Source organism: Lepidochelys kempii, chromosome 2, assembly GCF_965140265.1.
Source record: "Lepidochelys kempii isolate rLepKem1 chromosome 2, rLepKem1.hap2, whole genome shotgun sequence".
NCBI classification, from domain to species: domain Eukaryota; kingdom Metazoa; phylum Chordata; order Testudines; family Cheloniidae; genus Lepidochelys; species Lepidochelys kempii.
In genome coordinates, this window is record NC_133257.1 from 11,056,978 (window position 1) to 11,072,318 (window position 15,341).

Sequence of the window (15,341 nt, forward strand, 5' to 3'; positions counted from 1 at the left end):
AGGTTTTGTGCAGACAAGCATTAAAGCAGCTTGGCTTTAGTTAATGTGTGTTTGTGCTTCCCTGAGATTTGCTTTCAATTTGCGTTTGAGTTGTGCTTAACCCAAAATCTCTACTTGAAGCTCAGACAAAACAGCTGAGTTTCTCTTGATTTCACATTCAAACCATGCAACAGTGGTGATGTCACAGAGTTTTAAAATAACAAAAAGCCAGCTTAGTGTGCTTCAGAATGATTCAACATTAATTCAGACAGTCTGAGAACCTTTCAACAATTTGACCCGAGCTACAACTTTGTAATGAACCCTTAGAAAAGGCAAGTTTCATGTGATTTTGTTGACAATTCTTTTCATATCTCTAGTTATCAGGTTGTACAAATTATTTGTTGCAAATAACTTATCTGATTAATTTTAGGGGCTTTTTCAATAAATTATTCTCAAATACATCTGTCATTACTCACCCAAATCAATATATGGCTAATAATATTAATTCAACTATTTAGTTGGCTGTTTTTTTTCTGTAAAAACAATGAGGAGTCCTTGTGGCACCTTAGAGACTAACGCATTTATTTGGGCATAAGCTTTCGTGGGCTAGAACCCACTTCATTAGATAAATTAGTGGCAAATAATTGATTTTTTTTTTCATTATTTGACCAGCTCCTCTGGCGAGCTACAGTAGCTCTACCAGTCTCTTGTCTTTTTTAAGGGAACCCATCCTTTAACTATTGGTACTTTTCACAATCCCAACAAGATGCTTCGGCGCTAAGGCTAGAAGTGCCAGTGTCCAAATAAATGGAAACATGAAACAGAGTCTAAAGCTTTGTTTGACAGGTGTACTCATATAATGCACTTTAAGAAACAGGATGCTTTTCAGTAAAAATTTCCTTGAGAATCCAAGACTATTCATAGCAAATTGTTCACTGAATGTCTCAGAGCATGACCAAGAGAAAGAGATTAATTTTTAATAAAACTGGTAAAACTGGTAAAGCTGTTTGAAGAGGAATATGGTTGCATAGTGCCTGTCAGAAACTGTATCACCAGGCTTAAAATAATCTTTTTAAGGTTTAATGCCTTTAGAGTGCCATTCATGCCAGTGCAGAGAAACCACCGTGGCAGGAAAACAGAGGTAGGAAGGCATAGGGGCCTCTACACAAAAGGCTCTTGCCTGTTGAGTATTGCTGGGCGTAGGGCTCATTCCCCATGAGAAAAATTTACTTCAAAGCTTCCTGTTCCGAAGTATCCATTTCACTAGTGCAAATGTGGTAAAACCCATCCCAACCCTTGGATGGTTTGTGGGGAAATTATTTTTTTAATTCACTTTTAAAAAAAACAAAACCACTTTTAACTTGATAGTTTCCATTTCTACAATATATGAGCAGAAGCAACTATGTATGGCACTCTGCTAGGACCCAGCAGATCAGAAATGAGTATGAGGCCTCTAGGGTATTAAAAGTCTCTATTAAACGCACAAAAGTCAACTTGATTTTTTGACTACTTGTTCTCAAGTCGTTTTTGATAAGAACACCATTTAAATGTTAGAGCCCAAGCCCGACATTTTTCTTTTAAAATTCCCTTTAAAAACTTAAAGGTTTTTCTGTTCCGCGGTTGATGTTTATAAGTCTTTTCGGAAAATGGCTGACTGCACAACTAACTATATGCATTGATGTCAAATGTGAAAAGTATAGAGAGCTTTTTCCTCTTTCAGAGACAGTAATTTTTGGTGTCACTTGTAACAATAGTCGGTACAAAATTCTCAGACAAATGTGATTTTCAAGTTGGTGGCATTGCTCTAAAGGTGAGAAATTGAAAATGCGACTGTTAAGTGGGAAACTAAGTGATGGTCCTCGCTGTAGGAAGAGTGAGAAAGAGAACAATAGTGTATCCACTGAAAAAATGATTTTACCAATTTTACCATATTGCAGGTGTCTAAGATCGGCATGTTTTTCATACTTTGAAAACATCCACACTGATAATCCAGTTTTAGTATCTGATGATGGAGTCTCTCATATTAGATTCTGAAATCCTAATTAAATGTAAAATTTCCTTTTAAAGACTTTGAAGTATTGGTCATTAGTTCTTTTAAACTAATATTTAATATAATAGTGTTTTCCCCCTTGACAAAGATGTACAATACTCAGTGTTCTCCCTAGTTAGATTTTCTTTTACTGTGTAAGAACTGATTTCCTGAAGCATTGTTGGAAAGTGCTCTATAAATATGCTTGGCCTTTGGAAATGAAAATAAGAGATCCTTTTCTGAAGTTTATATATCCTCGAAGTATTTACTGAAGCAGAAGTGCCTCCGTTTTGGAGTGTTTTGCTCATTGAGAGTTTCCATTCCCTCCATTTCACAAGATATTAAAAAAACCCTCCTCAAGGGCAGCCAGCAAAATGTAACAGCTGAAAGGCCACTCAAAGGGCAAGCAGATTGCCTTTGGAGAATTAATTCTACAGGAAATCCAGAGAAGAAATTTTGCTTCCTAAAATTTCATCTCAGTTATAAAATTATTTTTTTTATTATTTTTATTTTTACACAGAGTCTTGTCAAGTTTTTCCATGCAATGCTAACTATTACTCTTATTTTCAGGATTCACTTCTTAATATTATGGGTACATTGTAGGGGCCAGGAGCACTTCAGATTAAAATTATGCCTACTGAATCTGATTTTGGGAAATGCTTCAAAGGCACAAGAATTTGCAAGCCCAATAGCAAAGATTTTTAATGAATCTGTAAACTCGGGGTCATACCCTATGACTGGAGAATTGCTAAGATAGTTCCTATTTTTAATAAAGGGGGGAAATGATCTGGGAAACTACAGGCCTATTAGTTTGACTTCAATTGTATGCAAGGTCTTGGAACAAATTTTGAAAGAGAAAATAGTTAAGGACATAGAGGTTAATGATAATTGGGATAAAGTACAACATGCTTTTACAAAAGGTAGTTTTGCCAGATCAACCTGATCTCCTTCTTAGGGAAGATAACTGATTTTTTAGGCAAAGGAAATGCAGTACATCTATTCTACCTGGATTTCAGTAAGGCATTTGATACAGTTCCACATGGGAAGTTGTTAGTTAAATTGGAGAAGATGGAGATTAATATGAGAGTTGAAAAGTGGATATGAACTGGTTAAAGGGTAGACTACAACAGGTCATAGTGAAAGGTGAACTGTCAGGCTGGAGGGGGGTTACTAGTGTAGTTCCTCAGGGATTTCTCTTGGGACCAATCAGATTTAATATTTTTATTACTGACTTTTGCACAAAAAGTTGAGTGTGCACTAATAAAATTTGTGGGTGACACAAAGTTGGGAGCTGCTGCCAGTATGGAGTCAGACTGGAATATCATACAAGAAGATCTGAATGATCTCGTAAACTGGAATAAATAGAAATGGGATGAAATTTAATGTGCAAAATCATGCATTTAGGAACTAACATCAAGAATTTTTGCTATAAACTGGGGATGTATCAGTTGGAAGTGACAGAGGAGAAGAAAGAACTGGGTTGATCACATGATGACTATGAGCCACCAATGTGATACAGTCTTGAAAAAGACTAACACAGTCCTAGCATGCATCAGGCGAGGTATTTCTAGTACAGATTGGGAGTGTTAGTACCATTATTCAAGGCACTGGTGAGATCTCATCTGGAATATTGTGGGCAATTCTGGTCTCCCATGTTTAAGAAAGCTGAATTTAAACCGGAACAGGTGCAGAGAAGGGCTGCTAGGATGATCTGAGGATTGGAAAACCTGCCTTAGGAGAGGAAACTCAAAGAGTTTGGCTTGTTTAGTCTAACCAAAAGAAGGCTGGGGGGAGTTATGAGGGCTCTCTATAAGCACATCAGAGGGATAAATACCAGAGAGGGAGAGGAGTTAAGATTTAAGTTACTTGCCAATGTGCATACAAGAACAAATGGCTAGAAACTGGCCATCAATAAGTTTAGGGTTGAAATTAAGTGAAGATTTCTAACCATCAGAGGAGTTAAATTCTAGAACAGCATTTCAAGGGGAGCAATGGGGGTAAAAAACCTAACTGGCTTCAAGACAGCTTGATAAGTTTATGGACGGGATGTTATGATGAGACTGCCTACAATGGTATGTAGCCGATCTGTGACTGCAATGGCCAGTGATGGAACATTAGATGGGGAAGGCTCTGAGTTACTATAGAGAATTATTTCTGAGGTGTCTGGCTGGTGGGTCTTGCCCAAATGCTCAGGGTCTAACTGATCACCATATTGGGGGTTGGGAAGATTGGCGGAGACTCTGAGTGGGGGGTGGGTTTCGCCTTCCTGTGCAGTATGGGGCACTGGTCACTTGCAGGTTTAAACTAGTGTAAATGGTGAATTCTCTGTAACTTAGTCATTAAACCAGTGGTGGGCAACCTGTGCCGCATGCAGCTCGTCAAGGTGATCCGCTGGAGGGCCGTGAAACAGTTTCTTTACATTGACCATCCACGGGCATGGCTGCCCGCAGCTCCCAATGGCTGCGGTTTGCAGTTCCTGGTCAATGGGAGCTGCAGGAAGTGGTGGCCAGCACATCCCTGTGGCCCACGCCGCTTCCCGCAGCTCCCATTGTCTGGGAACGGCGAACTGTGGGCAGCCCTGCCTGCAGATGATCAGTGTAAACAAACTATCTCGTGGCCCACCAGCGGATTACCCTGACGGGCCGGCCTCAGGTTGCCCACCAATGCTTTAAACCATTATTTGAGGGCTTTGACAACTCAGCCAGAAGTTAGGGAACTGTTACAGGAATGGGTGGGTGAGGTTCTGTGACCTGCAATGTGCAGGTGGTCAGACTAGACAATCATCATGCTCTCTTCTGACCAAGAAGTCTATGAGACCTATTTTAGATCTTGGAAAAATTAATAGGCTTCTGTTTTTTAAAATGTCATTACTTTTTATAGCTTTGATGTAAACTGTCCTGTCTGATCATGTTAGTAAGTGGATGCATCCTCCTAACTCTGAAATAGAGGTCTGTCAAAAGGAACCTACATGTGTAACTGAAGCCAGTTGGCATTTCTAAGATTAATAATGACAGGCTTACTTCTGCAAATCCTGTCCCTTTATTAACTAACAGTCATTCCTTACGGGTTTGTAATCACTCAGTTTAGAAGAAAACCATCACATTTCTTGGCTATTAATATATTGAAGAAAGAACAGATGAGCAAGAATGCTCAAAGTATTGCTGAGTTTTCCTCTGTACCTGTTTTTTAATTTATTTAACTATCCAGGACAACATAAGGGAAATGTTGTTGTTTTTTAGTGTCAGTTGTGTAGGACGGGATGGCTCTGTCTTTCTTTAGTCTCAAAGTTTTAAAAATCATTGGATACACTATTGTTCTCTTCCTTGTTCTCTTTCTTCCTGAGTTCATCGCTCATGTTGATATTGCATAGCCCTACCAAGAAGATGCATTATTGAGGTGTCATCCTGCAGATGAGACGATAAAGTGTTCCTTGTACTGAGCGGTAGTTTAAGTTCCCATAGCATCTTTTAAAAAGTGCAGGGGATAAACTCCAGTGACTTGGCTAATTCAGTGTCTAATTAAAAAAACCCCAATTAAATGGTGTAGCAGGTTTGTCTATGTAGCCACTGCATCTTTCTCTGATTTACCAATCACAATCAGTAAAGCAGCGTGTGATACTTTGAGTACGCACAATATAAAACCAGAATCTTTTCTCGTCTTTTTATTTCATTTGTATACTTCAATTTTTCTGCTAATTTGTACTAGTTAATAGAAATAACCATTCTGGGCATGCGATTGAAAAGTGGGGTTTTACATATATTTGCAGTCTGCCTCTGTTTAGGTAGCCTTTAATAGGGATCCCTACAGGGAAGGCCAGCTCTACATATGACACTTTGTAGTTGGTCAAGAATGGATATGGGCTTCAGCTGCAACATTTGGATCCAGATCTGAGCCTGTTTAGGTCTACAATTTTGCTTTGTCCCATCTGTAATCAAATTGAGAGATTTTCTTTGATCCTGGTGTAGAAGTCAGGATATCCTATCAGAAAATGAAAGCAGGGAGGTAAGGGGGAATATTGTGAAGAAATGCAGCTGTTAATTCAATCACCTACTATTAATTTTCTGCTTCTATGATGAATAATAATACAAGGTTAAAAAAAGATGTGTTTTAATTTTTCCTTCTGAATTTATATTTGTCAGTATTTGAAATTGTTTATATTTTTAAGTCCTGTTTCTAAAACATGGTATTACAAGTTAATTTGCATTGCTGAAGTAATGCAGACTGTCCAAGCTTTACTTGAACAATATTTCAAAAAGTAGAAGAAATAGCTCTGGTTATCTGAGAAAAATCTGTGGTGTACCTAAGTCCAATAGGGCTGTGGTTTGGAACCAGACTATTTCAGTATTTGAGTATACCCAAATAAACACAATATTCTTACCACCCACAGGCCCTGATCTGTATCTGTTGGGCACTATAGAAACTTAAATGTGGATATGGCTGCTGCTCCATTTTCCCCACAATATCTCTTATTTTTTGTCATCATATAAAGGATTATTGGAAATGTTGGGTCTCAAATTGCCTGGATGCTGGGATTGTATACAGGGTTTAGTAGTTTTATTTAAAATATTTGTGTTTATATTTTTGCATGGATCAGTGTAGCTTCCAAGAACTATTTATGGGGCCAAAATAACATGAGGGTTGTTCTTTTCATGGTATCTCAATAACTACGTGGTGAGAAGGTCAGCTCTCATTTTATTTTGCCCACCTGAAGTAACTTCCTGAAGCGTTCAAAAAGATTTGGAGAAGTTTGGACAGAAATATATAAATAACTGCCCTTTCCTGAACAGTCTAGGCAGTCATAGATCCATATTTTCTAGTAATTTAGCAATGACAATTTCCATATTGTTTTTGGTGTAACCAGCGTGGATTTTAAAGGAATTCATATGTTGTATCTCTTGATCTCATTTAAGAAAGACAGTGTTCTGACTTACCGAACTTAAATTTTTTAAAATCTCTGTAGAGGTCATTATGACACTAATCTGTTTAGTTATGGAGAGACAGGATTTAATATTTTAGACACTCACAGAAAGTTTAATGTTTTCCTCTGATCCTAGATGCTTGTATATACTTTCACAGTACGTCTTTTCTCTTTGTGCTCTAGTTCTGATGTCAAAGTAGACCTTTTCCCTTTGATAGTCAAAGAACTGTCAACTCAGCAATATTTGTCCTGTAAAGACTGGATTTCTGAAAGTTAAAAGTACAATGTAATAAGTGATGTTCTTTTAAAGCCTGAGATACTAGCAGAGGCATTTTTCAGAGTAGCAGCCGTGTTAGTCTGTATCCACAAAAAGAAAAGGAGTACTTGTGGCACCTTAGAGACTAACCAATTTATTTGAGCGAGCTGTAGCTCACGAAAGCTTATGCTCAAATAAATTTGTTAGTCTCTAAGGTGCCACAAGTCCTCCTTTTCTTTTAGCAGAGGCATTGTTTGCACAACTTTACCTTGTGCTGAAATTGCAATCTGTAGTACCATAAATAAAATGACGATACACTTTTTCATTTGTGCTACATTTGGGATCAGGAATGATTTATTTCTTCTTTCTAATAAAAACCTTCTCCCACTTATAACTCTTAGAATCTGTCACCTTTTTCTGGAAAATGAAAGAACAGGATTGGCTGGCAGGGGGCAGGTATTTGAAAACTAGGAATGCCTCTCCGATGTAATTGGGTATTAAAACACTAATGCTGTAGGATGAGCTTATACTGTATAACAGGATATGCAGCTGGGGTGACAGTTAGTAGAGTAGATCCACAATTACTATTATGAAGAGCAATAAACCTATAATTTTCTGTGCACTGTGTTGAAAATACACCCCTGTATATTTTCTTATTTCAGTTTTCCAAAGACATAGCCCAGAACAGATCCCTGACACAAAATATGAGAGTACCTTTCAGAGAACTGTTTTCTGTACAGATTCAAAGGTTTTACATATTCAAATTTGAAACTCCAGTTTTAGAGCAGATGTTAAACCACTTCCTTTACTTCGCCCCCTCCCCCACCCCCCAGGTATAGAAATTATCTTATTCTGAATTAAACCAGAGTAAGTGTGTAGTATTGCTTGTAGGCTTTTCTATGGCACTCATCATTACAGTATCCGAACACCTTGCAGACATTAATAAATTAATCATCTGTGAGGTAGGGAAGTATTTTTATGCCTATTGTACAGATGAGGAGCTGAGGCATAGAGTCTTAAGTTTTAAAAGTTCCAAACAATGAGATTTATATTTCTTCCCATGTTCGAGTATTCCACAGGCTAATACAGCATCAAGAAGATTTTCCTAATGACCTACATTTTCTCTTTCTTAATATCATACAATTATCCCTAATATTATTCCCAGCTTCTCTCCATCACTGATACTTGTACCCTTCAAACAGTTGCAAATGGTATCACGCTCCTCCCATGATTGTTGCATAGTCAACATATTTGGCTCTTAATCTTTTCACATAGGTCAATTTCATTTCTTTCTGTGTCACTATTTGAATGCCACACTGAACTCAGGCCCAGGAAGCTATGCAGAAATCTTCTTTTGATGTGTATTCTGTGACACTGTACTTCACCTCCTTATGCCTCAGTATACTCCTCCAGAACAGCCTTTCTGTGGGTTGTCTTTGCTACAAAACATTGTTCTTTTCATCATGAATGCCATTTGCCATAATCAGTGATCAAGCTTGAATATTACTTGTTGAATGCATAATTTCCTTTGGAAATGCATCCCAAACAACTGTGTTTGCCGGGTGTTTCCTTCATTTGGTCACAATGATGCTTCAATAATCTGTGAAGCTCTTTGTAATGTTTTATATGTTTTTGTTTCATAATGGAGTAGGTTATGTCTGCAACCATTCAGGAGAGTAAGGCCCACCCCCCACCCTCTGAAGGGCCGCACAGGACCAACAAGATCTGGGGTCAAAGATCTTGGGAGGGCAGGGGTTGCTGATTGTCCAATATTCTCCCTGCAAGAGGTGGGGAGTAAGCAAAGTCATGGCTCTACCTCTTACCTCTCATCCATGCCAGTAGAGTTACCTGGTTACAAGGTGGGGGCAGTATGCTGTATCTGTTAATGGGCTAATGCAGCGTACTCATTGGTCCATTTTGCAGATCAGAGTAACTGAACCTCAGAAGGGCCTTTCCTTTCTGCAGCTGCTCGGGGCTGGGACTTCAGTGCACAATCCAGCTCTCAGATTATCTTTTGCCCCTTCACAAAAGTTTTCATGGCTTTCCTGAAACCGTACAAATTTCTTTAAAATTAAGTGATACAGGGATTCCTTTAAAGTCTTTTGTGATCTGAGTGAATCAATTAGTAATTCCATAGCAGTCATCCATTAACAATTGCAGTGTAGCAATAATTATGCAAAATTGTCACAGCATCATTCAAACTCCTAGGAAGGAGCCTTGGCTTCCTCACTGTCTGATTCCAGTTGGGAAACGTTCAGTGTGACAGATGGGATTCTATTTCAGACACTATTCCTGAGGGGATTTTGTCCATCAGTAGAACATTCTCTTCCCAAAGGCCCTGCAAGCTGAGATCTGCTCAGCACAGGATGGGATATCCCGGAGCCCTTTATGGTTCCCTCATCCTGAGGGTTGTTCAAGCAAGATTTAGTGTGGTCAGGGGCTGTTCTCACTTATTCCACTGGCATATAGGGTATCTGGGAAGCCCTGTGTCACAGAAGGACAGACTGTCATCGCAGAAGTCTGCCACATTTGCTCATTCCCCTAATAATTCTCTATACAGGGGGGAGGGAGTGGCTGGGAGTGGCACCTAAGCTAGTGTTATGCCATGAGGACTTCTCCCTCACCTGGGTAATTCCCTACTGTTTATTTCTCAGCAGATTCTGGTCCCCTTGCTCCACCTGAACTGAGACTGCCTCTCAAACAACAGAACAAACACCAACAAGAGAGAGGTGATATCTGGTCTCCAATGAGCAATATTGTTTCCTTCTTTTTCATAGAGCCTGATGATGTGACCAGCTAGCTTCAAGTCCAACTTGTGCCCTTGCATCCCTGTTCAAATCTTAACCAAGTGGCCTACCTCATCCTATAACAGCCCAACCAAAGCCAAGACCACAATTATAAATCTGGATACGTAAGACACTTGTGAAATGCCCAAACTCTGTAGCATTCTGCTTTGGATATGATCATATGATTTCTTTTCATGCATGAACTATTAGAAGAGTAATAACCAATACACCCGATATTTTACCTTCAAAAGGGGAAGTTCAAGTACTAGGAAACCATTGTCAACCTCGTTTAAGGTTTTGTGTCTGAACTTTATTTTTTCTAGCATTTTATGAAACTGTGCTATAAAATATTGCATATACAGTTCACAAAAGGATCTTATCTGTATTTTTGATATTTAAATTGATAGTGAATTGCACTCTGATATGATTGGCCATTTCTCGTATATTTCAGTTAAATATTGTAGGATAAAAAGAAAAGCTAACATTAAAAAGTTTCAGAGTAACAGCTGTGTTAGTCTGTATTCGCAAAAAGAAAAGGAGTACTTGTGGCACCTTAGAGACTAACCAATTTATTTGAGCATAAGCTTTCGTGAGCTACAGCTCACTTCATCGGATGCAATTGCGGTGTAGCTCACGAAAGCTTTTGCTCAGATAAATTGGTTAGTCTCTAAGGTGCCACAAGTACTCCTTTTCTTTTAACATTAAAAAGTAGTGTTGCAAATAATGTAGATTAAATGTAATATTGGAAATCATGGTGAAACCCAGCTGTTTTCTTCCCTTGCAATATATGATGATTAGAGATTTACACCTGCTAACAAATGACTTGATCCTGCAAAGTGCTGAGCACCTTCTGCTCTCTACTCCCTTGGGAGCTGAGGGCACTCAGCATTACAGGAGATTGAGATAAAGTGAATCTCAGCACACAGAGAGGTTAGTATTTTTGGGTAACAAAAGAGGGCTGTTTCTATATGTGATATGGTCAGAAATTATACTCTTTAGAAATTGTCTGTTACTGCAGCTCTCTGCTCCCTGTGATTATTCACAGTTAGATCAGTTTAATAAATTGACAGATACAAATTTTCATTACTGTCAGCACTACAGAACCAATGTAGCTGCAAAAGATCAAGCTGTGTTCCTATTGTGTTTCATGTATCAACAAAATTGCCATCTAAGTTTTGATTCTGGGCTCTTTATTGTGGGTGTCGGTTGGCGAGGCTCTATCACAAATGGTGAAAAGGTCACAGAGTGATTTTCTGGCACCAGGCAGACGTTTCAGGTTTGGCAGTAAGAAAAATCTTGTTTTGTTTGTAAACTGAGCAAATTGGGCATGAGACTCATTGGGAGAATAAATATGAAACCCCATAATGTCATTTACACAGTGTCCTCAGCTAACCCCTCTTGGAGACCATGAGGCCTATGCTAATGGCCACTTTCAATATGCAGCTCTCTTCCCTCTCCACATTAAGCATCATCTTTAAAATATTCCCAAAGGTTTTATTGTTTCTATTTCCTCTTTAGCTAAAGGCCACCTCTCTAGGCAACTGGGGTTTGCTGGTTGGTTTTACTGTAGATTGAGGCTTATTGCTAGAGGGAGTCTGAGGGTTTTCTTCATTTAAAAAAAAGATTAAAAAAAATCGGGGGAGGTGGAAGCCAGCGATACGATCCTGCCTGAAAAAAAGTCAGCACAGACAAAAATCAGTGTGCCATTGTTGCACAATTCAGGCCCTGCGTTGAATTTAACTAGATGAATGATTTTTAAGGCTAAATGTGCATGTGCAGCTGGCATTGAGCTTACCAGTCACTGGGCACCAGCATCCAAGGGAAAAATTTGGCCCTTCATTTTGAATGTAAAATGAAGTGCAAAATAATGCAGCTGAAGGGAATGTTTTACATATGATGACTACAGAAATATATACAGCTAGTTTTAATATAATTCAGTTAATCTTCAAGACAGATGAGACAGCTGCTGTCCCTTTTGTCCCTTATCCATGCCTTTCTTTCTTTCTTTCTTTCTTTCTTTCTTTCTTTCTTTCTTTCTTTCTTTCTTTCTTTCTTTCTTTCTTTCTTTCTTTCTTTCTTTCTTTCTTTCTTTCTCAAACCCTGCACATTATTTTAAGATACAATTTGTATGAAAGAAATTATGCAGAATAAAGTTGTGTACTGTATATAGTCTAACCTTTGTGGGGGAGTTTTTATCCTTATTTGCACATGAATAGCATATTATAAAAGAGCTGATTAAAATGAGGTAACATGGCAGGAGAATAAGAATATTGGCAGTTAGTGAATGGATACATTATCTGTCCTATTTTATAGGACTTTACTATAACCTTGCCTGTAATCCTGCAGAGTAGTTCTCAGTAAGTAATGTGTCCTCTACCCCTCCCTGAAATCTACTTCCAACAATTGACTTGTAGATTATCAATGCAAGTAAAGTTCTTTCTGTTCTCTCTGGATCAGAGGCTGGCTGTAAAGGCTGCGTTCCTTGTTAGAAACCAACTCTAAAAAAAATCCGGAGCTCATATTTCACTAACAAAACCCAAGATGTACTTTGTAATGTAATTTTTGTTATCCTAAAATTATGCAGGAGAGCTCAAGGAAAAGATTAAAAGAATTCAGCAGGTGACATTAATGAGCTTTTATTTTATTTTTTCCTACAAGAGGTTTTGCCCTGATTTGGCTAAGGTGTTTAATTATTTAAGCAAATATCTGCCTTAATGTGTGAACCTATTAGTTTAGAAAGTAACATGATTTATTTATGTATTTTAGATTTGGAATTCACAGATTACAGGTGGTTACATGGGTTTGATGCTCCTATTGGATTTCTCATGCACTACCTTCAGAATGGAAGAGAGGAAATGCAAAACAGTTCAAAATCTCTACTTGTAAAGAGAATGTAAAGCATTTAGAGTCTCTTTGCATGAGCCACAGCCCAACTCTTGCACCAGGACATGAACTAAAATAACTGAGTCGTTTAAGGCTTCCCACCCATCCTTCTGCAATTCACAGATATATACATTTTAAGACCTGAAGGGATGATTGTGATAAACTAGTCCAGTGGTTTTCAGCCTGTGGACTGCAGACTGTCTAAGATTTCCAAAGAAGTCCATACCTCCATTCAAAATTTATTGTGATTGTATCTTTTAGAAATACATTCAACCTTTATTTAAGGACTACGAGTGATGTAGAATTTATCACATCCCTCAGTAATCTGTTCCGAATGTTAATTGTCATCACTATTAAAAGATTGCACCTTATTGTTAGTTTTAATTTTGTTAGCCTCAGGCCTCAGCTTCCAGCCACTGCATGTCATTATCTCTTTCTCTTCTAGAATAAAGAGCCCTCTAGTATCTATTGTCTTCTCCCTGTGTAGGTACATATCACTCGTGACCAAGTTGCTCCTAAACTTTCTTTGTTATCCAGGCCCCAACTCCCCCTGTCCATCAGGACAACAACCAGCAGAGAAAAGAGCAGTAGCTCTTTAAAAACTCAGTGATACTGGGCTTTGAGAAAGTTGCTGCCCTGCCCCATTAGGGTGATCATAACTATTTGCCAAATGGGAAGTTAAAAGTTTTAACTGATATTTGTAGTCCCAGTATAAGTACACTTAGGTGATGATTGTCCTATTCTTTACTTGATCAATGTCCATTGTTTTATGAGGTATTCTTCTGCTCTGAGTGGCAGAGGGCCCAGGTGAGAATTGTTGTAGCCATTCCCATGGGAATGAAAGACTCAAAAGCGTCAAGGGTTGGTGTTTTTTACCTGCAGAGACTGAAGAAGTTTGGGAGTTAGAGAGTGGATTTTATGTGGCAATTAGGGTGGGAGGCTATATTGCTTATATAGCCCTCGTAGTTTGCTTTGGAAGTCCTTATTCAGATGCTGAAGCTGCATTGCTTTAATGAACACTTCAGAGTAAGCAAGAGGGGGGGAAATAACACCGCCCTGTTCTGTGGATGTGGAGACTCCGTGGAGAGCTTGGTTGCTGGGTTGGGCCTTAGGCTGTGGGGAGATGAGTCAGGAATAGATTGTCTGAGGTATAAGTCTGATTCAAGATGCTTGCATCTCATTCCACTGGCTTCATCTGCTTTCTCGCAATAGGACAGGTTGTTTGGGTCTTTCCTTTGGGTGATGCTAACTAATGCATTAATTAATTAATTAGCAAAGTAATCACCTGTGACAGATATGGCAATTTCCTGCAATATCCTAGGAAGACCTTATTATATTAATTTTTATGTATTAAGGCGGGCCAGGATTGGGCCAGTGTTTTGAAGCTATGCCCTGGTTTACAGAGTCATAGATTCCAACGCCACAAAAGGCTACTGTGATCATTTAGTCTGACCTCATGTATAAGCCATAGAACTTCCCCCAAAATAATTACTAGAGCGTATCTTTTAGAAAAACATCCAATCTTAATTTTAAAATGGTCAGTAGTGGATAGGACCTACCAAATTCACGGCTGTGAAAAATGTGTCATGGACCATGACATGTAAAGTACTTGACATGACATGTAAAGTACAAGACATTGGTGTACTTTTACCCTATACTATATAGGTTCCATGGGGGAGACCAGCATTTCTCAAACTGGGGGTCCCAATCCAAAAGGGGGTTGTGGGGGATTGCAAAGTTATTGTAGGGGGATTGTGGCATTGCCACCCTTACTTCTGCGCTGCTGCCTTCTCAGCTGGGCGGCTGGAGAGTGGCGGAAGCTGGCCGAGGGCCCAGCTCTGCAAGCAACAGCACAGAAGTAAGGATGGCAATACCATACCAGGCCATCCTTACTTCTGCGCTGCTGCGGGCGGCAGCACTGCCTTTAGAGCTGGGCTCCTGGCCGGCAGCCGCCACTTTCCAGCTGCCCAATTATGAAGGCAGTGCAGCCCAGATGTATTGGTAGCAGTACTGCAACCCCCCTACAATAATCTTGTGACTCCCCATAACCCCCTTGTAGGTCAGGACCCCCTACAGTTACAACACCATGAAATTTCAGATTTAAGTATCTGAAATCATGAAATTTACTTTTTTAAAAATCCTATGACTGTGAAATTGACCAAAATGGACCGTGAATTTGGTAGGGCCCTATTAATGGAGAATCCAGCATCACCTTTGGTAAATTGTTCCCATGGTTAACTATTGTGTCAAAAATTTATTCCTTATTTCCCATCTGATTTTGTCTCATTTCAATTTTCAGCCATTGGATCATGTTATGCCTTTCTCTTCTAGACTTAAAAGCCAATTATTAAATATTTGTTCCCCATATAGATACCTATAGACTGTAATCAAGTCACCCGTTAATGTTCTTTTTGTTAAGATTAATAGATTGAGCTCTTTTAGTCTACCATGATAAGATATGTTTTCTAATCCTTCAGTCATTCTCCTTGC

The 15,341-nt window shown here is 38.9% G+C and overlaps 1 protein-coding gene across 3 annotated transcripts in view; it reads left to right on the forward strand.

Annotated features, from left to right (window-relative positions):
- The window catches only part of TRAPPC9 (trafficking protein particle complex subunit 9), an 829,667-nt gene that overhangs the window by 735,523 nt on the left and 78,803 nt on the right, over positions 1-15,341 (forward strand). For 2 of the 3 annotated variants that reach the window (XM_073330054.1, XM_073330052.1), the window contains exon 22: positions 9,840-9,911. The exons of the other annotated variant lie outside the window; for it this stretch is intronic. In XM_073330054.1, the coding sequence (XP_073186155.1) occupies positions 9,840-9,911 (72 nt within the window). The remainder of the gene's footprint in view (positions 1-9,839; positions 9,912-15,341) is intronic. 3 annotated transcript variants of the gene reach the window in all.